The 23,920-nt window shown below is 38.5% G+C and overlaps 1 protein-coding gene across 3 annotated transcripts in view; it reads left to right on the top strand.

The window, feature by feature from the left end:
- AMPH (amphiphysin) overlaps positions 1-23,920 on the top strand; it is a 256,655-nt gene that overhangs the window by 198,240 nt on the left and 34,495 nt on the right. The window contains exons 12-17 of one of the 3 annotated variants that reach the window (XM_017867369.1): positions 2,063-2,179; positions 5,943-5,966; positions 7,970-7,993; positions 10,851-10,883; positions 15,349-15,405; positions 19,834-19,959. In XM_017867369.1, coding sequence (XP_017722858.1) covers positions 2,063-2,179; positions 5,943-5,966; positions 7,970-7,993; positions 10,851-10,883; positions 15,349-15,405; positions 19,834-19,959 — 381 coding nt within the window. Of the gene's footprint in view, positions 1-2,062; positions 2,180-5,942; positions 5,967-7,969; positions 7,994-8,260; positions 8,783-10,850; positions 10,884-15,348; positions 15,406-19,833; positions 19,960-23,920 lie in introns of all 3 variants that reach the window. The other 2 variants (XM_017867368.1, XM_017867370.1) reach the window with 2 other exon arrangements.

Raw genomic sequence — 23,920 nt, 5'->3', positions numbered from 1 at the left:
ACCAACTGTAGTCTTACCTCTGCTGCATGGCAGCTGGGGGCCATGACAACAGATCACCATTCAGCCAATTCTATTGATTCTCCCAAATGGGGAATTGCTGCCATCTCTCCCTCAATTTTTTGTAAGGATTATATTTGAAAAGGCAAGTACAATGCAGTTTGGAGAACATGGCAAGATAAATGCTTTAAAGGCAATAAAGTGTTGTCAACATTAGACTGCACCAAAGTGTGTTGTTAACTTGAGGTAATGTCCATATGTGTAAAGTTCTTCGAACAGTGCCTATCATATTCCAAGTAGAATACATTTACTAAATTTTAAAAATATAATTTGTACCAACATAAAAGTTGGGGAAAAACAAAGCTTATGCAGATTTTGAATAGGAAATCGGTTGATAGTTTTGTGATTGTAATTAGTAAAGAAAGTAGAGCTCTCAGAAGGGCATTATCCTTGTGAAATTTTTTTAAAAGTATATATGGGGAGTTACTATGCTGCAAAATAGAAAACATAAGGCTAATAGCATGATGTATTAGCAGCTTTCTTCTGCAATGAGTACGGATATGCTAAGGAAAGTATTTAGGTTATACCACTTCACTGTTCTTTCTTTCTTTATTTTTTATTTTTGGGAGGGAATGGAGCCTCGGTCCATCACCCATGCTAGAATGCAGTGGCAAGATCTCAGCTCACTGCAACATTCGCCTCCCAGGTTCAAGTGATTCTCCTGCCTTAGCCTCCCAAGTAGCTGGGACTATAGGCATGCACCACCATGCCCAACTAATTTTTCTTTTTTTTTTTTCTTTTCTTTTTTTTTTTTTTTTTTTTTTTTTTTTTTTTTTTTGCATTTTTACTAGAGACAGGGTTTCACCATGTTAGCCAGGATGGTCTTGATCTCTTGACCTCCTGATCCGCCCACCTTGGCCTCCCAAAGTGCTGGGATTACAGGCGTGAGCCACTTGTCTGGCCCTCACTTTTCATACATTTCTCAGTTTTTAGTGTCTGTGATGAATATTAATTAAAATAACTCCTGTTCTTCAAAGATCTGTCTCCAAAAATCTGTTTTTATGTAATACTTTACCCATTGGTTTGACATTTCAATTTCTAGGCAACAGAGTTTTTTTTTTAAAAAGAATTTTATATTGAATGCTAAACACATATAATTTAAATTGTATGGAAACTGACCCCAACTCCCTTTTCTGTGTTATACTTTATGGGACTTTGTCTTAGCCTGGCCCTTTACTGTGTAACTTAAGCCTGGGTTATGCCGATTTCAAGCCCACATTGTTTTCATGTGTTATGATACCAGAAATAAATGAACAAATGATAATGTTTAGTATTATAGATTTTTTTTATTATCAGAGCAGGACTTTTGTCCTGTGTCTTATTTGGCTTACCTTCTTTCTAATTCAAAAATATTATTAATGGGAGCTCATTTTGCAGCAAATGTTGGGAGGCATGGCTGTCTCCTCTCTCCCTCCCATTCACCCTCACTCATACACATACACAATTGAAACTAACAATACTATGGATGAAGACTGGATCAAGTGATTACCAAATCAAGGGATAGGGTGCCAATGAGGGAATGAGGCAGTTGGGATGTGGTCACAGTGGCACCTTCCTTTTAAAATTTTAGCTTCCCAGAAGAACATCAGCAGTATTGCTGTAGTAAGTCCAGATCTTGACCCATTTTATCAATTGGGTTATCTGTAATTTCTTGATCTGAGTTCTCTGAGCTGACAGAAGAGACTCCTTGCATCTTGGTACATTAGGATACATCCTTGGAACATTCTCTTTGTTGACTGGACTTGGAGCTAGACAAAGGACAAGAGCTAGAGCCTGGAATACATTCCAGGGCAACTTAGGTTATACTTGGCCAGAGTTAGTTATTTCCTTCTCACTGTGTTTAGCTGAGTGACTGGGCGCATATTGGTGAGCCACCATGCTTATAAAAGTGTGTTTTGGGGATACCCAATAATAATATTAGAGAGAGTATACATGGGCTATATCATGGTCTTATCAGATTCAAGCTAATACATGTTTTGTTTTGTTTTGTTGTTTGTTTTAACAGAACGAAGTCCCTGAGGTGAAGAAAGAGGAGACTTTGCTGGATCTGGACTTCGATCCTTTCAAGCCCGAGGTGACACCTGCAGGTTCTGCTGGAGTGACCCACTCACCCATGTCTCAGGTATCAGGTGCTTTTTGGATGTTTGGAGATATTTCATAAACCTCAATAATTCAGTGTGGTAAACAATGATCCTTATACCTTTCATGACTACTATCTATTTTTACTTTTGGTTGACAGATATTTCCTAATATGAAAGAGGGTAGAAAGGGGACCTTATTGATATCAGTTATTCTAAGCCTCCCATGCCATCAGCTTTCTCTACCCATAGAGCTGGCATAACCATATATTCCTGTTTCCTCTCCCAGAGTAATTGTTACCAGTGTCCACTTTACACTCAGAACTGTTCAGGTTTACAGGATACATTTTATAGCTTCCCTGGATGAAGCTCTTTCTTTTGGCTTTGAGTTTACTCTTCTTGCTGTTTTCTCTACTTCCCTTCCTCATACTTTGTAAGTTAAGGTGTGTTTGCAATGACCATGAGAGCATGGCCCAGCAGAAGCCGTTTTCAGTGTTGATAGTTCTGAACTTGATGATGCTGTGTTCATCCTCCACATTGGAGAAGCTCCCCTCCTGTGATCGTGATTATGGTTTGATGGAGAGTTGCCTTGCTTCCCCAAGCCTTTTTGCTCACCACTCTCTCCCTCTCCACATTTCTTCCTTTCTGATAGTTACTGTCATTACATTCTCTGTCAGAGGATACTGGTGGTAGATGCTGTAATGACCTGTGGGTGGGTCCTCTGGAATATAGTTAGTTTACAGCTCTCTATGCTAATAGAAGGAAGTTAACTCAAAATTTGACAAAACAGAAACCGTTTATATGAGTACTTTGCGAATGTTTGGAGCCCCACATTTGAATTTAGGCAAAACCAAAGTTGCTAGAGTATGCTTCAAATGAATTAGTGGAAGAGTATTGCAACATTCACCCTAGGAACTGAGACCTAGCTTGATTCCCTGGTCTTGAAGCCTTCTTGGTATATCACACTAAACTACTAGGGAATAAATAGCTCAATATGAACCCCAATAAATAAGGATTATGTCTATTCCATGCTTTATTCTAGAATGTGATTGGACTTCTAAAGGCCTTCCTGTTGTAAAATATGAACAATAAATGTCTAAAGTGTTAATAAAGTAGGAAATTAATAGTCTAGACACTAGCCTTAAAGATGCTTTACAAAAAAAAAAAAAAATGAATCTCTTAGGTGAATGTTCCAGGAAGCCTCCTGTATTAACTCTCTTCTAGAAGATTCATGATGTGCATTATGAATATTAAAGACTGAGAATACTAAAGACTGAGAAGTTCTGCAATTAAAAAAAACTGTTTGTTTGTTTAACTTAGAGTTTCCCAAATTTGTTTGAGCACAGAAATTTATGTTAACTACACTTTTCTTAATATTCATTGGAATGTTCTCTAAAACAATATTTTGAGAAGTATTGTCAGCAAGTTTGAGGATTCCACTTTGGTGACCAAGAAAAGTACAAAGTGAATGTACATATGATTGAATATACTTCCTTCTCAGAGCTCTTTCAGTGTATAGACAGCCTGCAGAATTCACGGGATTTTCTCTGCCTTACTCTCCATGCTTTTTTTTTTTTTTTTTTTTTTTTTTTTTTTTTTGAGGCGGAGTCTTACTCTATCACCCGGGCTGGAGTGCAGCCCTGCGATCTTGGCTCACTGGAAGCTTTGCCTCTTGGGTTCACGTCATTCTCCTGCCTCAGCCTCCTGAGTAGCTGGGACTACAGGTGTCCACCACCACACCTGGCTAATTTTTTGTATTTTTAGTAGAGATGGGTTTTCACCATGTTTGCCAGGATGGTCTTGATCTCCTGACCTCGTGCTCTACCTGCCTTGGCCTCCCAAAGTGCTGGGATTACAGGCGTGAGCCACCATGCCTGGCCCATGCTTCGCTTCTTTTGTGGCAGAAGCAAAGTTTCTGCAGTGGATGCTGGAATGATTAGTGGGTGAGATTTCATAGCATTTCTGTCTACAAGTTTGAATCAGGAGAGAAACCTCTTTCATGTTAATTCATGATTACATAATCCATAAATCATGAAACTGTGTGTGGCCTCATGACTAAGAGATTCTTCAAAATTAAACAAAAATGACCTTGGTTTAATCTTCAAAATCTTAGTTCTGAAGGACATATATCACCGCAGTGAGGGCAAGCTGTGTGTGTTCCTGTGCTCTTCCTCAGGGCCAGGTAATAAAACCCTCTAGGCTCCTGGCGGCCATAACTGAGTCACTACACTATAGTTGTCCTACAATCCAGCTTTGATCATACCTCTCCTCTCTTGCTAAGAACAAAAGTCTTGACTGAATGACAAAAAAAGCACAGCACTGTTAGGTCTGCCTGGTTTCTTTCCTCTTCACTCAAAATGACCTCCTTTACTCGTCACCTGACCCCACGTTTTCAAGTGATGTTCTTGCTGCTAGCAGAACACCTCATCTTGTGATCTCTGCAGTATCTGTGCACACTAACGCATTCTTTCATGATCCTGAGGATTGATAAACATGACATTTCACATTTCCTGCCTTCCTTTTAAAGAAAATACTGCTGATGTGTGCATGATGCAGAGACATGTACTAGCTTTTATGATCTTTGATTCTTAAGGGGCTATGAAGAAATGAAATGCGAATCATCTAGATAATCAGAAAACATATATTAGATCCATGTACAGAAAATTGTGGCTTTCCATGGAGCTGTTCTCTCCTGTCTTAGTCGTCCTACAAGAAGATGCTAAGCAAGAGACCAGGCAGGCTGCATGGAGATAGAGGCAAGGCGGGCAGTGCAGAGCGGTTAGAATGGGTCCCAACCAGGTGGGTGGGTATCAGTTAGAACTCAGGGCCTGCTTTCTATAACCCAGAACCCAAATGAGGCCTCTGCAATCTCAACTGGAAACCATCATATTTTTAAGGTGGGAATGCCAGGCTCTCTAGTTTGCTGTTCACATTTAGTGATTCAAAATAAGTACATAAACATGGATCCATTCTAATCACAAAGACATGGGCATAATGGGATGTGGCTTTACCTGCAATTCTCAATCATAAAGGAAATAAGAAAGAGAAATCTTCCCTACTCCCCTCACCCATAGTGGAAGTCATTTGAACCATCTGGCCTCACTCCCCAGGATTCATAAGCTTTATAATTAAAATAGCAGTAGTAAGTGTAATTCATTCGTGTCTTAGGGGGTGCTCTGCCAATTTGTATGATTACCAATTCATTGAGCAGTGTGTTATCATCTAATTTAACATATTGAAGAACTATTTTTCTGGGGCTCATTTACCATCAAACTGGTCATCCTATATCCTCTCGAATGAGATGGGAAGGAAATAGCATTAGCAGTGATTAGGGCCTGCATTTCCTCAAAGATGTGATAAGCTCTAAAATTTGGATACCTTGTTTAGTTCATTTTAATGAGGTGTGTGTGTGTGTGTGTGTGTGTGTGTGTGTATTAAAGTAACCTCATTCATGTTTCAAATATAGTTTTCTACTCACATAGTGAAGGGTGAGATTGATTAGACCTGTGCTATCCAAAGCTAAATGCCATTTAAGCTTATGTTAAGTATAATAAAATTATGTAAAATTTAAAATGTGCTTTTGTTACCCTAGCACATTTCAAGTGCTCAATAGCCACATGTGACCAGGGCTACCATACTGGATAAGTACAGATATGGATCATTTCCATCACCAAAAAAAATTCTGTTGAACAGTGCTGTACAAAATGCTTTAAAAATGCTTATAATTTCAAGAACTTTTGTCACGTCAGCATTTTTTTACATTTTGGATTTGTATAACTAACAATATTTTTGTTTATTTGCTTTCAGACATTGCCCTGGGACCTATGGACGGTAAGCCACTAATAACTCTGTTTTCATGTATCTTGATCCCCAGAAATTTGGAAACCTTGTTATATTTTATTTCATTTGCAACAGAAAGAAGACTCATACAATTTAATGATGATGTAGTCCCCTAGGATGGTCTTAGGCCACTGAAAGTCTTGAGCATTATGAGAACCTGAAGATGATGGTGAAGGAAGAGTACAGTGGACCAGATTCCTAGATGAATAATGGTCAATAATTTGAATAATGGTCAATAAATTGGCCCTTTGTTTCTTTCTGTGGTGGTTGATGGCAAAAGGAGCTATTGTAGTGAAGGACATGCACACTTAAATAGAAGACAAGGAAAGTGTGAATGAGAAAATGGAAGAGATGGGCTACTAGGCACATGGAATTATTTTTAAAAAATTATTTTGTTTAATGAAGCTTGAGTTAATAAGAACTTGAGCTTTACAGCCAGATGGCCCTGGATTTTAGTCCAAACTCTTCTACTTATAACCTTGAGACTTTGGGCAATTTCTAAAACTCTCTAAGCATCATTTTTTCTCATTTGTAAAATAAGGGTAACAATGCCTACCTCAGAAGGCTGTGTGAGGTTTAAATAAGATAATTGTAGAGTATGTAGCCTGGTATCTGGTATGTGTCAATAAAAGGTAGATATTATTATTGATGTTTATTCAGCTAATCTGATGTGTAAGGATAACTACTCCATAATTTAGACTTGGGAAAGAGTCACAAACAGAGCTTTGTGGTGGTCTCATTGGTGCTGTGAAATTAGGTGACTGGTCACACACCTCTACAGCCTCATATCCCTTGTAGCAGGGTCTTTGTTTTAGAAAAGCCCTGGTGATGTGGTCTTAAGAACCCAACTTAAGTTGTATGTTTTCTTCTTTTATAGTGAGGCAAAAAAAGGAAAGTTTGATAGATCTAGCTATTCCTGGGCAATGCCACTTCTGGATTGACTTTGCCACTTTCTTTCTCCCTTTAAAACAAAAAGATGTCTGTCGCTTCTTTCTGCAGTTGCAGGGCTTATACTGCAGTCTTTAAGATCCTTGGATCATCAAGGAAGGTGCTCAAGAAGAGAGATTAAAAATGTTGATTGAAACCACCAATGACTAAGTTATATCTTTTCTAGTGAAAAGTTTTACTCATATATTCACAAAAAGGCATGCATGGATTGATGCTCAAGTCATTTGAATTCTAACTTCAACTCTGTGTTGATTTTCTTGGAGATTAAAAAGACAATGCTTTTTTGTTATTCCGATATTTATATCTTTAGTGGAACTGTAACACATTTTCCTTCCCTAGCTGGGAGGGTATGGAGAAGGTGAAGGTATCATCTAGAAACAGCTTTTGAACATTTCAGAGGACAAACTTGCTAGGAATGGTACCAATAACAAAAATGCAAAACAACAACTTTCTGAACATAATTGCTCACAGCTATTAATCATCTCAACTTCGCAAGATTTTTTTCTTATATGGAGAAAATTGCTGCTAATTTGGAGGAATGACATCAAGAGAACTCTCCAGGCAGTCAGACTGGTTAATATCAGACCATTCTCCATCTAAACATCCACCTCAAAGACAGAGCCAAGTATAGGATGTTTGGGGAATATTTTCTTCTGATACTGTGTCAGAGTGTGTGCTACTGTGTAATTTCTTGACCTCTAGTGCTTGATCTTATTCCGATGTTCTCAAACTTGCTTATGTGTTTGAAACTTTACATTTCAGAGTCTGCTAAAGCAGAAGTCATGTACTAGCCATAAAACATCCTTGTTGATGCTAGAAAATGACAGAGGCTTTCTTTGGGTTTTAGTTGTACCTTTTCTACAGTGGTCTTAAACAATTTTGGAACAAAAATCATTCCCATCACAAAACAAGTTGTAAAATTTGTTCCTAGGCCAGTAAAAGCTATAGCCTTCGGCAGAATGTTGACTCTAGACAGCATAGGATTTTTTTGTGTTAGTGAATTTTCTTCTCTTGCCTTATTGTTACCATTTTCTTTACCCATACAGACAAGCGCTGATTTGGTACAGCCGGTAGGTAAATATCCAGAACACTCTGGATTTTTTTGGTATTTGATATGCATTACATACATAGTATATTTTCTAGAATGAACTGTTTCCCCATGGCATTGCTAGTCATAGATTTAAACCTTAAGCCAATGAATGTAATCACTTTCCAATTTGGTTTTACTAGTGCTACCTGCCTGAAGAGCTTTGTGTTTCTCATCAAATCTTACCATGATCTGTTTCATCTTTTGTTTTTGTTTTTGTTTTTCCTTTGCTCTTCTGCATACTTTAAAGACTGACTCTTCAGAAAGTCTTTCCTTGTGTAACCTGATCATGGAGGAAACTCCAGACAGTGGGTTGGCCGAAGAAATTCAAAGATCTCAAAATGATATAGGTGCATTTACTTGGGGCCCTGACGCTAATACAGACAGGGTCAGCCAGGAAATTACCTCAGGTGGGTTTGGAGAAGGCTCTGCATGTCTCTCCGAAGCAGAGCAAGACATAAGATTATCCACCAGGCTGCTTTCGTCTGCTGACTGGCCCACTGTAGCTGAACAGGGTGAGCATGCCCCAGGGCCAGCCCTTCCAGGTGGAAATGAACAACTGCCCCCAAAGCCTGCGCCCGAGGCTGGAGTTACCTTTGCTCCTTGTGTGGAGATGAAGCAGCCGTATGACCCACTTGACTCAGACATGCCAGCCATGGACACAGCTGGCCTGTTCAAAGAAAGTCATGAAGATGTGAAGAAGTCAGATGAAGAGGAAGAGAAACAGAAGATAGAAGATTCTCTGTGGGCAGGTGTGGAGACGTGTCAAAAGGTAGACACTGGAGCTATTGATATCAAGACACTAGAAGGTACAGAGGAATTTGAAGAGAAAGCATGTGAAAGGACAGGAAACAGAGTGGTAGATCTTCTTAATACCATAGGAAAGGAAGCACATAAGACCTTAAAAATTAATGAAGTGGAAACTAGAAAAGGTGTAAGAGCAGGGTATAAGGAAAGTACAAACACCAATGAAAATTATTTTGAGAAAACTGACCTATTAGAAAAGGACATGGAAAGAGGAGATATGGCAAAAGAACTTAGTGACAGAGACCAAGGTCTACATGATGGAATTCAAAAGGTAATCAAAAATTGTGAGATGATAGAAGGCTTTGGAGCCAAACCTGCCAATCACCCAGATATCTTGAATCTATCTCTCCAGACCTACTCTGTATCTGATATTAAAGATGGCAGCCCTGAGGGATGGGATTTCACTAGAAAAGACATAAAGAAAAATGCAATAGACACTCCTAACCATGATATGATATATTACCCAGCACAAGACAGTACAGATGCTGAAGAAACTCAGTGTGAGACTGTGTTAAATGCTCTTGTAGGTGACAGGGATAAAAATCAGGCTGTTTTACCAATAAAACTTGAAGTAGAAGCTCAGTCTAGGACTGACCTTAATTATTCTCTGGGAAGTGATGCCAACAGAAGAGATTTATGTTCATGTAAGGCAGAAAGTTCACTAATAGAAGGGTCTGAAAGAACAGTAACTGAGAACTGTAGTCATACTGTTAACTTGCCAAGAATTGCAGAGATAGACTCTTGGGGAACAGATCCAGGTCAAATCTGGCAGCCAAGCTTGGATGCAGCATTGAATAATTTGGATATAACAGGATTCTCTGGTATACCAGATGGCCAAGCAAGTGGATTTGCCAATTGTCTGGATTCTATTAACCATGGGCCTATCAGAGATACAGAAGGCTTAGCTAATAGCTGGACACATGTAGATGTAGTTGAGCACAAGGAAGAACTGGAGGTGGACTTACTAGCAGGTGTATGTAGGAAACAAGCCATTGCTAGCTGCTGGGAACAAAGCCAGGAGATAGCAAGACCATTGATTTTGGGGACCTCCCGGAATGCTAGCACTGAGAGTTCTGCTAGTTCCCGAGACCAGGACATCAACAACTCAGATTTATCTGAAGATGAAATTGCTAACCAGAGATATGGATTGTTGTACCAAGAAATAGAGGCTGACAAAGACGAGGTACTTACCCTGGTCTGTAGCATAGACTAGCCAAAAACTTCTGTAGGTTCTGTTTTTCCTCATGTCTCTCACCTACTTCATTATCCATCACTATCTTCTAGGAGGCCTAATCTCTCTAACAGATTGTCATGTACGTCTTGAAATCTGTGCAAACCAAACACAAATAGGTTGACCAAAAAAAAAAAAAAAAAAAAATGCAGCAGCATCAACAACAACAAAAAACCCAACAATATAGGCACACACACACACAAAGCAGAATGATTGTTTTGGGAATTAATGAGAGTCTATGTTACCATCTCATTTTCTGAGTTGATTTCTCCCTACTTTCACTTTTACTATGCAGAAACTAAAAATGTGCTAAACCAAGAACAGCACAGACTAATTTACTGTTCCTAAAATGGTTCTGCTCCAATAAGAACACATGAAATGTTTCAACCCAGGCCCACTGAAACTGTAAAATATCATAATTGCTGTTCATCAAAATGATGCATTGTAGAAACACTGGAAAAGCTTCTTCCAGATTCTATCAATGGCCTGAAAACAAGCAACATAACTCCTAATGGCCTTTATCCGGAATCATCTTCTCATAGAGAAAGTGGGTTTGGGTCGGCACCAAGCAGTAATGCAGCAGCAATCATTGTAAAATTAACCTTTCTTTTTTTGTCAGCCTATTTAAAATCATGCACTGTGGCCTTTTGCATTTCCTAAGTTATTTCATGCACAGCAACCTTTTGTATGATTTTAAAACTTGTGGTAGTCTTTACTTTCCAACTTGTCTAATGGATATTTACTGGTCCTACAAAAATGATAATAAAAAAAATAACACAATCTGATTTTCGTTTCTGTTTAGGCTTCTGGTGGTTCATTTAATGGATTCACACAGGTAAGGAATCTATTTTCTTACAAGATCCATCTGCTGAGCATGATGCACATGTTTTTCAATGTGGTTTGGTTCTCTGTGCCACTAATATAGCATAATGATTAAGAATGTCAGCACAAAATTAGACCCCACTACTTACAAACTGAGTAATGGAAACAGAATAGTAGCAACAATGCATGATTATTGTGAAGATTAAATGAGATATGCAACAGAGTGTTTAGCCCAGCAGGCTAGCACACACTAAGTTCTCCCTGACTTTAGGTTAGCTTTTATTAATATGATTAGCTATACCATGGGCTTCTACCTTCTACTGATTCCTCTACTAGAAATGAGAAGTTGTTCTGATCTGAGAGATCCACTGGATTCAGCTGTTCTAAAGAAGAGCTAGGATTGCTTTGAACTAATGAGATGGATCTTTAGAAAATGTGAGAGGGTTTTAGGAGCTTCCCTGTAGAGATTCCTATAGGAACCACACTGCACAGAGCCTTGCCTCTTCAGCAGTTCTCCAGGAAGGAGCTGTTGGAAGATCAGAAACCATATGCTGGTTGTGTCCAATAAGGCAGTATTTTCCTTGGGAGTCTGTGAAAGAGAAACCACAAGATGAACCGTCCCATTAGGACAGTGTATGTGTATGTCCCAACAGGTAGGCAGGTGTAACATATGTAAAAGGCTGGCCACGTGGCTCTCAGGCTCCTGGATCAGTTCTGACAATCTCTTCAACGGAGACCTCAAACAGGCTCGTCTGTGATGCCTGCTTTGTCTCAGAATGTCAGATGTGAACAGTTTCTAATAATTTAGCACTTAGAATTCTCTAAATACGTATTCATAATATATTCATAAATAGAATTCTCTATTTAAAGGTTTCATTATTTTCCATGTTACCTATAAAAGATAAAACCCACTGATATTCCCACATCCAAATACAGATACACACAAACACAAAGAGAGATGTTAATGCATCTCTTCCATCTTCAGATAATTCTTTTGAAAGGTTATCATAGGCATTGTCATCAATTTCTCATTCTTTTCAGGTTTGTATTTCTATCAGAGTTATGAATGAACAAAAATTTTAAAAGTAACAACTTTCATAAGGGCTTTTATTTTAAAACTTCAGACCATCATACACTCCCTTCATTTCCTGTTCCTTAGAGGTGAATAATTTCACTTCCTTCAACAAATTCTCTGTTTCTGCCCTATATGTGTGCATGGGTTTCTTATAATGCTGCTTTTTGATTTCTAAAGTATTATCTATTGACTCATCCCTCTGGAAGGCGAAGACTTAAAGTATTTTCCACCTTCTACCCACCCAATTCGCCTCCTCTTCTGCTTCCTGCCCTTCCTCTGATAGAGTTCCATTAGAGCCATCCGGGCAACCTGTGGTAATATAACAGTGATGAAAATGCTATTAGCAGCCAAGTCATGAAGTTCACATTTTGTTTCACGCCAACTTTTTGTTTTCCTTTGTGATTATAATTGTGGGTCTTATTTATTTGCCTGTTGGTTGATGTGCTTAGTTTTCTAGGTACTTGTCCCATATTCAACCCCATACTCTGTAGTTATATAAATCTCCTATTTTGCTGAAAACATTGGACATTCGATCAGTTTCACCTTCTTGAAGAAATTGCCTATCTGTCCTCCTGGGCTGCTCTGGTCTGAACCTGGTACCCTATGACTGTGACTTGCTGCAGAGCTGTTCTCTGGCTCTTCCGTCCTGTTGATCATGGGAGCTACCTTCATCTCTCTCTCCTGTCCTTTCCCTGTTTTCTGATGCAAGTTTCCTTATTTGTGGTTTAATCATTCACTTGGGTGGAGCACAACCTCCAGTAGTTTTCTGAAAAAAGTGTACACGGAAAGTGAATATTTGTGACCTTACACATCTGAACATGTCCTACGTATATATTAATATAATGGACTGCTAGTTTGGGTATTATATTCGAAGCTGTAAATCATTTTCCCTTAGAATTTTAAAGCTATCACTCCACTCAATCCTACCACCTAGTGTTGCCTTCAAGCAACTGTAATTTTGATTCTTGATATTTTGTAAGAAACCTTCTTCCCACTCCTCATTCTTTCTCTCTCTCTCCCTCCTCCTACCTCTTTCATCTTCCTTTTCTCTCTTTCTCTGTGGAACTTTGTAGCATCTTCTTTTTACTTCAGTGTTTCTGAAATGTTTCAATGATGGGCTATGGTCTGAGTCTCTTTTCATCCACTGTATAAGCCTTTTTAATCTCAAAATTTATGGGTTTTGATTTGGGAGAATTGTAAAAAATTAATCATGGCTTTACCTTTTTTTTCCTTTGTTCTCTCATTCCGTAACACTTCTCTTTTTCATATGTTAACTTCCTGACTAGTATTCTATTATTTTTTCTTTGCTGTTTCCTTTCCTCTGTTGTCTTTCTCTACTTTCTCTGTTTGCCAACTATTCTAACAGGTTTTTCACCGCTGTAAGTTTTTCAATTTCCAATAACACTTTTTATTTACTGCATATTTATTTTCCAACAGCATCTTCTTCTTGTGTCATGAATGATTCTCTTGCATTATATCTCTGAAGATATTAATAATCATTTTTGATTTTTTTCTTTTGCAAAGTCTTTGTTTCTTCCACTTGCTTAATCCTTTCTATTCCATTTCTCTCTTTTATATTTGAGAGTTATCAAATGTTTGGTGATCTTGACTGAATACTCATATTTGAAAGTGGGAATCTGAAAAGCTGACTGGAAATTTGTACAGGTAGATAGAGTTCATTGACTGTGGGCATTGTTGCAGGACTTTCTGGCTCATCTTTTCTGTTGGGGAGCCACTGAGGTCAGATTCTTTAGGCATTTTTTTTTTTTTTTTTCATTTGGGCTGGCCAGATTTTCCAAGGAAGATTTATTTTGTCTCTTGTCTGCAAAGTTCAGGTCTGACTACTAGTGTAATGGAGGTGATTGGGGAAAAAATGGGAGCAGAATGGTGAGAGGGGTGCATGATCTCAGTATTTATTATGTAAATACTCAGTGCTTCTACCTTCCTGATGTGCCTGTGTGTTCCCCAGTCCAGGGACCCTGTTTCAGCCTCTGTATAATTAATCTCAAGTCTTCTGCTAGGGTAGGCAAGGATGTTGCTTAGTGTTCTTAGTAGGTAAGAATATCTTGAGGTCTGACGACTTTGTAATAGACTTTTTACTATTCTTCTGTTGTTACCACCGCCCTCACTCCTGTTTCCTGTGGCTCTTTATGCTTCTAATTCTTCATCACTGGGAATTCTAAGGAACAAATCAGACTGATTTTCAGCATTTCTAACATCACCTTAGGATACAGATTTCTCTGATCCACCAAGTTACTGCTCTTTCATCTGCTTTCCAATTTCAACATTTTGTTGTTTCTGTCTTTCTTCTCATTCTTTTCATTCTTACAGGCTTATGCCTTTAAAAAACTCCCTTTATTGTTGTTTAGTTTGGATTCAGGAGGTAACAGAGGTAACTGTATGTGTTCAAAACACCATCTTCATCCAAAAGTCACTGGCTCATCTTTTCTGTTAGGCATCCCCTGGATGTCATTTCTTCAGGCATTTTGTTTTTTCCCTTGAGCTAGCAGATTTCCCAGGAAAGGCAATTGGGTCTCCTGTTTGGAGGGTGCAAGCCTGGCTACCAATGTAATGAGAGATGAAGTTTCCTTTAGAGGTTAATTTTCCTTTAGATTTCCTCCAGCTTGATTTGTTTAGGTCAATGAACATATTTTATGAAATTTTAACATGTGGCTCATACATAACCCATTAGAAGGAACACTTAAGTAATATAGTGAGATTGAATTCACAACATTTAAAAAGTTTAAATTTTGGAATTTCAACCACTAACTTCTGATTTGGTATCAACAGCCAGAGGAGAAGCTGTGGACTAAAGATGCCCCTGAAGCCAGTGGCCTCTGTTTAATGACTCTTGTAGTATTCTGCTAGCAGAGACTTATATTTAGAATAACTATTATTAAAACTTACTTTTGCATGTTTTGACTTAATGATTTAAAATAAAAGGGGACTTTAACATGTTTAAAATAACATTTACTGAGGCTAGGCATGGTGGCTGCCATCTCTAATCCTAGCACTCTGGGAGGCCAAGCTGGCAGATTGCTTGAGCCGAGAAATTCAAGACCAGCTCGGGCAACATGATGAAACCCTGTCTATACAAAAAAAAATAGAAAAATTAACCAGGCGTGGTGATGTGCACCTGTACTTCTAGCTACTCAGGAGGCTGAGGTAGATCACCTGAGCCCAGAGAGGTGGAGAATGCAGTGAGCATGATCATACCACTATACTACTCCAGTCTGGGGGACAGAGGAGACCCTTTCTCAAAAAAAAAATATATATATAGAATCTATCTACATATATATATGTGTGTGTGTGTGTGTGTGTGTATAGAGAGAGAGAGAGAATTGATGGTAGCTAATTTAAACATCTTTTAAAAACATCTTCTATTTTTATCCTTGATTTTCAGCCCCAGGATACTTCATTATTCGCAATGCAGACAGACCAGAGTATGATCTGCAACTTGGTAAGTTGATTTGGGTTTGTGCTCTCGGGAAGCTGTTAGTTATCACTGCATCTAGAGTTTGAATATCCAGAATGTGGTTTCTGGATCCTGTACATTTCTAGAAGACAGGAGAGAACGTGTCTGTAAAACCTCAGTGTGACTTTGCATTTGGTTTTTTCTATTCACACAGGCACAGTCATTCCAGCAAAAACCAGTCTCCTAATTATGAACCCCAGCAGAACACAGTGAATCCGTTAAGGACATGTATGTTTTCATATGAATATAACTTAGGCTCCAGTATTTAAAGTGAAATTGCCTCAAGAATCCATGTTTCAAAAGAAATCCTTGTTTGTTTCTTGAACCTGAAACTACCGCATTTCTCATCTCATCCCTCCACTCTGTGAGAGGTAGAAAGCAGTAATGCATAGTAGAGTTGTGATTCCTAATTTAATACGAAATGAGAGGAGAGACGAAAGCTTAGTTAGAGGATGAGTAAGAAATAGAAATAGTTACTCCTGGTGTTAGAAGAGATTCTTAAAAGATCAGTGTTGCAGTTATGATGGAAAACATTTTTAGCAACAGCTTAAAGCTTACTAGTAAAGGTGAGTGAAGAAACCTTAAGATATGTCGCTTTTGAGCACGTCATTGCTACACTTCAGAGGATTTGGACTCTTTGAGGACTAGGTCATGAGGGTTATTTGTAGCACTATGGTTTTCTCATGGGAGTAGTGCATACTTATCCCAGCTTCTGCCTTTCATATTGGATGCTTGGAATTAAGATTAAATAGAATGAATTTTTTAAAACTATTTTATTTTTAAGTAAGGAATTCTGTTCTGGAGGGTTTGTCTTCAAGCCTGGTTTGATATATTTGCAAAGGCAGGTGTATCTCTCATACCTTGTCAATAGATTGTCACGCTTTTGTCTTTTGGACAACCAGCTGAAAGGCAGAGTCTCTCTGGCCTGCAAATAAATATTTAAATGTTTCAAATACAAATTATACTTGTGTTAGTCATGGAGCTAGTGAAACTCATTCTTCATGTTCGTTGGTGATTCTCCAGCTGGGTGATGGAGATGGAGAATGGAATTTTTAATTATCAACCGTGAATGGTTTATGAGAAATTTGAGAAATACCAGTATAAAAGGAAAGGCAATTGGTTATAATTAAACTCACACCTACTACACTGATGCAAAAGATTCAGGTCTAGAATTCAGTGGTTTTTAAGTTTCGGTGAGCCTTTCCATATCATCCCTGGCTGATCCTAGGAGCTTCCATGCCTGTCTTTCTCTTCTCTTTGTATGTATTCTCTGAAGCAGACATCTTGCCCCTTCTTTCCATGGGGAACTTTGCTTTGTCATATTCAGCATTGCAAATGCTGCTAACATTGGCCCTGCCCTCTGATCTAGGAAATCAGTGAACCGATGTCTCCCAGTGAGTCCTGATTGTACACGATCTTCCCAGGAGCAAGAAAACTTCCCAGTGTTTGGCTCATTGCCTATTCTGAGTGAAGTAGGAGGTGAAGTTGATAATCAGCTGTACATCTCCCAGTCTGCATCATACAGCCCCGCAGGACATCTTTTGAGTACAGGTTTAAACCCTTTCGAATCAGCAACTCTTGCTCAGAGCTCAGAGCTGCCTCTAAAGCCCTCTGCAGTTCTCACTAAATTAGCTCTCTCAGGATTGGAGAAACTGAATACAAGTCCACATTGGATGTGACTAGACTTCTGCCCCTGCTCTCCCAACCCATCTCCTCTTCCTCCGTGTTGACCCGCCTTTCATCTTATCACAAAGGATACCAGAAAAGGTGCTGCAAGGCTATACTCCTTATTTTATTCTAAAGGAAGAATTGGTTTATGGTCCTCAGAGTTAAACCATTGTGGTATCTACTGCCACCAATATCTGTAAAGGATGCACCTCTTCCCTGAATATGTAATGACTCTGCTACTGAAACAAACAATAGGAAATCATTCTCAGCACTCCAAAATAGGTGTGGCAGGGGATCAACCCATTTCCAATGTCTCTCAAGGGAGACATCTTGTAGAAAAAAATGTTAAAGGTAGGGCACAATTCCCACAGGACTATATTGAATCTCTCCACAAGAGGTTGCTCACATTTTATCTTAGTTTTTCCCTCTTTCTTGACAAAATACTTATAATTTTGCATTATCTTGGAAAAGAAAAGTGGCTTCTATTTCTAAATTTAGGTGGCTGATTTTGTATATAACCAGGCTTCATTGTTATTCATCATTTAGTGAGTTATACTATCCTCCTGGAATTTAGGTTAAGTTGTAATGCCATATTGTGAAATTTCATGTGTTATTGTCGTATGTGAAACATCTTGTGACTTGTGGGGACATAAGCAATCCTATGTTCTCTTTATAGTAGACCACAGTCGCACTGTCAAATTTCAACAAGCAAATGCAATTAGACTCATTTATAAAATCACCCTAGCTATTTATTCTTGCCTTATAAAAAATGTCAGAATTTCTGGAGGCTTCTAAGAAACCTAGACTCTGATGCAAATATTTTTTGCATTTGAAGATATCTTTGCATTTTGTGAAATATATGATGATATATTTCTTTGACTCATGTTTTAAAACATCTCTTGGCTTCTCATCTGGATTTGACCTTACTTCTTCCATAGCATAGACTCAGCTTGCAGTGAACAGCATCTACTTGTGGATTTCTTGGTGTTTTCTCAAATTACCCTTTTATCCTTCATTGTGAAGGTCATTTGATACCAGGCTGTCATAGCAAATCACCTTGACTTCCTAAATGGTAAGATCATTCCCTGAGCGCTTACAGTATCTGTTTGCTGTTATGAAAACTTGTTCCATTATGAAGATAATTCTTTTCGAACAATAAAAGTGAAGTATTTTTCCATAAAGGACTCCTGAGAGCATATTAGTGTGAATTTTATCTCATTCTTTCCTAAAAATTATGTCAGGCCACCTCTTAAAGCTTAAAAAAGCCCATAAAAAATCAAATGTCTATACACCTGTCTACCAGTCCTTTCAATTTATTATGCCCTTTGAAAAGAATGGTCGTGTGATCCTGGCATGCATAAGAATGGAATGATTTGGTGGGAGACATAAGACAAATAGTTTGTGTGTTTGTCCAACACTAGGCTATTCATATTCATTTTGTATTACCTCAGCATAACTTTTCCATCACTTCTCTGGGGAACTTGCCATGTGCACTGACTCAGATAAATGTACAGGACAAATAGAGGTGGGTTTTGATTGCTTATGGTGAGTTGGATAGAAGTTGCTGATTTCTCCAATCACAGCATTAATTAGAGACTTCTCACTCCACTGGGAAATCACTTTTCAACTTTTTTTTTACAGTTTAAGTGTTCTGATGATAGAAAAGGATCTTATGAGCCCTCTAATGGTCATTCATTTAGTGAAAGAATCATGCTAGATAAATATGTTTATTTATATTAATAAGAATGGAAAAAGAAGGAATATTTTCAGTAGTTGTGGTGACATGCATTGGCTGTGGTGCTTTTAATGGCTAGTTGTTAGTTGATATTGCTAATTTTAAAACTAAAAAGGCCTTGATCTAAGAGATGCCAGAAGCCTGATTTAGCATATATGTGATTGAAATCAGGATGATGTTTATGTGTCGTGTTGGGACAAAAAGATCTCACCCCCACTACACAATTCAGGGGGTGTAATTGAACCACATGGAGAATACTGCCCTGTGGTTCTTTAAACAACTATTATATGAAGTAAATGCGTTACTAAGGATTTTGTTGGAGGGAGAAAGGGAACAAGGAACTGAACAGGAATTTACAGCAAGGCAGGAAAGTATCTATGATTGTGGTAGCGAATATCCAGGTAGCTGGTTCCGTTCCTCCCAGCCTTGGAAGTGGAACACTAGCATCGTGGTGACCTGTTGGGTCAAATGAATGCATTTTAGTCTGACTATTAGAATGACTCTTTAATTTTTTTGGTGCAATGCATATTCATAAAACTGAAAGGCCCTGGAACTGTGTGCCCTGCGACTTCTTCCTTACTCCTTCCCACTGGCAAATAATTGTGGGTCCTCCTAGAATTCTCTCTCTCTCTCTCTCTCTCTCTCTCTCTCTCTCTCTCTGTCTCTCTCTGGAAAATAGCAGAACCTTTTATAGCTATCATAGGTAAGTCGGTATTCAAAATGTTGCAAGTAAGTAAAATGGGTAGGTAAAACGGTAAGTCTTCCCTGACTTCAAGGGAAATGACAGTCTTGATGATGGTAAAGCAGAAGTTTAATAAGATTTTATTTCTAGTCTTTTCCGTTCTCTAAAAGCCCATGATGCCAAACGGGGGGCTTTTCTCCAGCACGGATTTCATGAAGCTAGTTACCTGTGGGATGACAAAGAAAATCTTAATTGTCCAGTATTCTGTAATGCTATCTATTTACCTGTTGAATCTTTTTCCTCTAACCCTCAAAACAAACACTCCAAGGCTGAATCTGAACAGGCTCCGCCCACAGAGCCAAAAGCAGAGGAGCCCCTGGCTGCTGTCACACCTGCTATTGGGCTGGACCTTGGAATGGACACTCGAGCTGAGGAGCCAGTGGAGGAGGCAGTGGTGAGCGCTACCTCCCTCTCACCCTCGATCTGCCTCGCTGCCACAGCCATGCTCATCTCATGACCCTATGCATCATTCTCATCTTTGCCTCACTTGGGCCAAACATACTCCATATCTGTTGTAGCTCCCAGGTTCAAAAAGCCTTCATTCCTGTTCTCTTTCATTTTTTAATGACTGATCTTATGATCTAAAGAAAACTGTACATAGCCACAGGTTTAGCACAGTAGAAGGGTTATAGAACTTGTGAGTAATCAGAACTGTTAATGCTTTGTTCTATCTGTGACAGCTGGAGACGTACCTTTATTAGGGATGTGACAAACGGAATAATAACTTTGTTCATTGTGTGTACATATTGATTACTTACAATATTCGTTTTGTAGGTTGGTTAAGGTCTGATGAGGTGTTGAAATCCCATATCACAACTCCATGAATCTATAAGGATTCACCATTTGCTCACAATTAAGTCTGCTGATGACTCTTATAATAATATGGACCTTGAGGATGTTTTATTTCTGTGCTGGGATGGAGATCCATTTGTCTGCCTGGAAACCTGCCCTTACCCTAATCCATGCAGCCATAAAGAACACCACATTGCAAACTGGGCTGAGCTCTGATATGTACCAAGTAGAAGTGGACATTGTAATACCCATGAAAGTGTAGAGTACAAAATACCCATGGTGAGTGAAAAGTCATTTATTTATGAAATGCAGAAAAATGTCTTCCAACAATTTCAGTCAGGGTACCATTTACTATAGCCTTCATAGACTATACAAATAGGAAAACCAATTTCTCTATTACCAAAAATAACATTCCCTAGATTAGATACCTAGAGAAATGAGGCTTACTTCATGTCGTTGGTGCCTTAAGTCATTTTACAGGGAAAATGGTAGGTCATCTGTCACATCAACAGTTTATTAATCAAGTAGAAAAATAAATAATAGTGCAAGATAGTAATGGAAATACTTGAAGTGGGACTGAATCTCTCCTAGAGGCGTTGCTTGCAGGGACTTTAGACCAGGGAGCGCTGTGTCCAGGGCCGCTCCCAGATTCACTGGAGATTTCAGCAAGTCCATGCAGACAGTGCTTTTTCCTTTGGTGTCCAATGGTGATCTGTCTACTCACCTTAGCTTTAAGATTATTTAAATAACAAAGGAAGGGGAAAATAGAATTTAATTTTTCACTACTGTTATAATCAAGAAGATAATTGATTTTTAAAGGAATATGGATGATGCCAGGGAGTTAAAAAGATACTGACTTAGGTTTTGAGGGAAATTGTTTCAATTCTGAAAAGCTCTCATCAAATCCCTATTTTGACGACTTTACCTTCACCAATGTTTTAAAACTAGTTCATTGATTTTATGCCCAAGACTATTCAGTGTAAGGCTTAATACCATCATGCCCATGTGTTTGAGCAGGGGCAGCACTGGATGTTGTGTGATAGATGGAAATGCGGTATAGACGAGCTGCTGTGTTCAATACAGGCTGAACGTTATTCTCCATGATCCCTTCTAAGAGTGCCATGTCCATATACCTCCCACACCCACATCCTCATTTCAACAAACCAATCTAAGACGGCTTTTGTTTTTTTCAGAATCCAGGTTTATGGTTTTCCAGTGGACAATATTAGTGGCCACAAATTATTAAGTACCTGCTATGTAATAGCTAATATATATATGCATATGTTTGATAATTGTTTAAACTAAGAGTAATATGAAAAATATTCAACACCCTGTGGCACAGGCACCAACCGTCACTCAAACCGGCTTCCCTCATGTTGGGTAAGCAGCTCTTTGGAAGAATGCTTCATTCTGAAAATACCTTTTCTCCTAAAGCTCATAGGTGAACTGTAGAGAATCAAAAATTGTGATTCCTTGTAAAATGTAAGGCAATTTACAGTCTTATGAAGGATTCAGGCACCGCCTGAGATCCACAGGTGATGCAAGAATCGCAGGTGCAGAGCTCACAATGTGATCCACGCTTTCCACAGAGAAAAAATTCAAGTTCATTTCTCCATATGGACTGAAAAATAATAGCAACAATGTTAACTAAGAGGAGACAGTTTACAGCAATTCAGTTTGCCTAATGCTCATCAGTAGTGGCTGCCTTCCATGTTTTTAACATGGACATACTTGGATGAAATCAATTCTTCCCATCATTCTCCCTTCTCCTTAGGAAAACAGAATCAGATAAAACGTATTTTTGTTTCCTAAAGTAGATTTATAGCTTGTTCCTTCTGGTCGTAATAATCTAACATAATATTAGGGTTATATTTCTCTGGAGAAAGGTCTATTAGGTTGCTAGATATGTGATATTAATTGTAAAAACAAAAATCCCCATTGTGTCCCTAGCATTAATTAATTGGCTGGCTGTGGTTGTCATTAGTCAGCATTGAGTTGACATGACCTTTTGAGGTAATCCCTTTTGCTGCTGAAATGTCACCGTAATTATTAGTTCAGGTTTTGATAAAATGCTTTTCATCTGAGATGAAGTTTGTGATTTTCTGTTTTTTTTTTTTTTTCTTAAGAGGCAAGTATAATTTCAAACATGGGAAATTTTAACAGTGTTTCCCAAAGAAACCGAGGGCTTTTAAGAAAAGTTGAATTATTACTTTTTTGTTTGTTGTTTTATTTCTCATATAGCTAGTATTGTCGTTGGTTTTTTCCAATAACATCAAATTTTACTAGTATGTCTACAGGATGCATTTACAAAAACAACACTATTGTCTTTCCTTTTCCAGATGTTTCTATGTTATGTAAATAATGAAAATATTTGTTAGAAAGAAAATGATTTGGGGCCGGGTGCAGTGGCTCACGCCTGTAATCCCAGCACTTTGGGAGGGCAAGGTGGGCAAATCACGTGAGGTCAGGAGTTCAAGACCAGCCTGGCCAACATGGTGAAACCCCATCTCTACAAAAATACAAAAATTAGCCTGGCATGATGGCAGGTGCCTGTAATCCCAGCTACTTGGGAGGCTGAGGCAGGAGAATCGCTTGAACCCAGGAGGCAGAGGTTGCAGTGAGCTGAGATCTTAACCATTGCACTCCAACCAGGGTGACAGACTGAGACTCTGTCTCAAAAAAAAAAAAAAAAAAAAAAAAAAATTCAATACGATTTCAATATTCGTTTCAATATATTTTAGAGAATTAAGTTGCAAAGCAGGTAAAGATGAACACAGAGCCAATTCATAATGAATTATTTGGTTACAATTAATTATGGTTAAAGTTTTACCCACATTTATTCCATTTTTTTCTAGAGAGGCCCCTTCTAATTTTCTCTAAATTTCTGTCAGTGCCTGTATTTTGCTTAAATTGTGTGAATTATACCAGTGTTTTGTTTTGTATTGTTTTGTTTTTGCCTATTATTTTTTCAAAATAATGCCGTGTAATTAAATTTGGAGTTAGCATAGTTTTAAAACATATAAATGTAAGAAAGACTGGTAAAGACGTTTTTAAAATTGTTGGGGAATCCTGGATTATGAAACATTATTGACTCATTATTCTGGGGATAACTTTGGTTTTTGCTGTGTTTTGTTTTTTAAAAACTTTACCACTTAACTTGTCAAGACCAATTTAAACCAACAAATATATACATATCAGAATTGCCAGACTATAGTCTATCAGCTTCATCTTGCTAGGAATATTTCTGTCTGAACAGAATGCATGTGTTCACTTCCTCTTTTACTCAGTTGACAGATATATTTGAGTCCTCTGTAGGTGTGAGGCTCTGTTCTGGATCTGGAGAATACAGGGATGCAGTAAATAGATATGGCTCCTGCCTCCTAGTTTCCACAGACTGGTGGTTGAGATGCACGTTACATAGAGGCTGAGGTGTCCTTCAGTGACACTCATGTTCATGGGAAACAGCATTTGGGTTTTCTCCTTTTGCAGGGTAAACATGAGAGCTAGCGTTTCCCCTGTGCCTCTAGATGTCATCTCCCAGTAAGTCAGAGGAAGACATTGAA

The sequence above is a fragment of the Rhinopithecus bieti genome, unplaced genomic scaffold (assembly GCF_001698545.2).
Source record: "Rhinopithecus bieti isolate Rb0 unplaced genomic scaffold, ASM169854v2 scaffold_2439, whole genome shotgun sequence".
NCBI lineage: Eukaryota > Metazoa > Chordata > Mammalia > Primates > Cercopithecidae > Rhinopithecus > Rhinopithecus bieti.
Note: the sequence above shows the minus strand (reverse complement) of the source record. Positions and strands in the feature narration are given on the sequence as shown.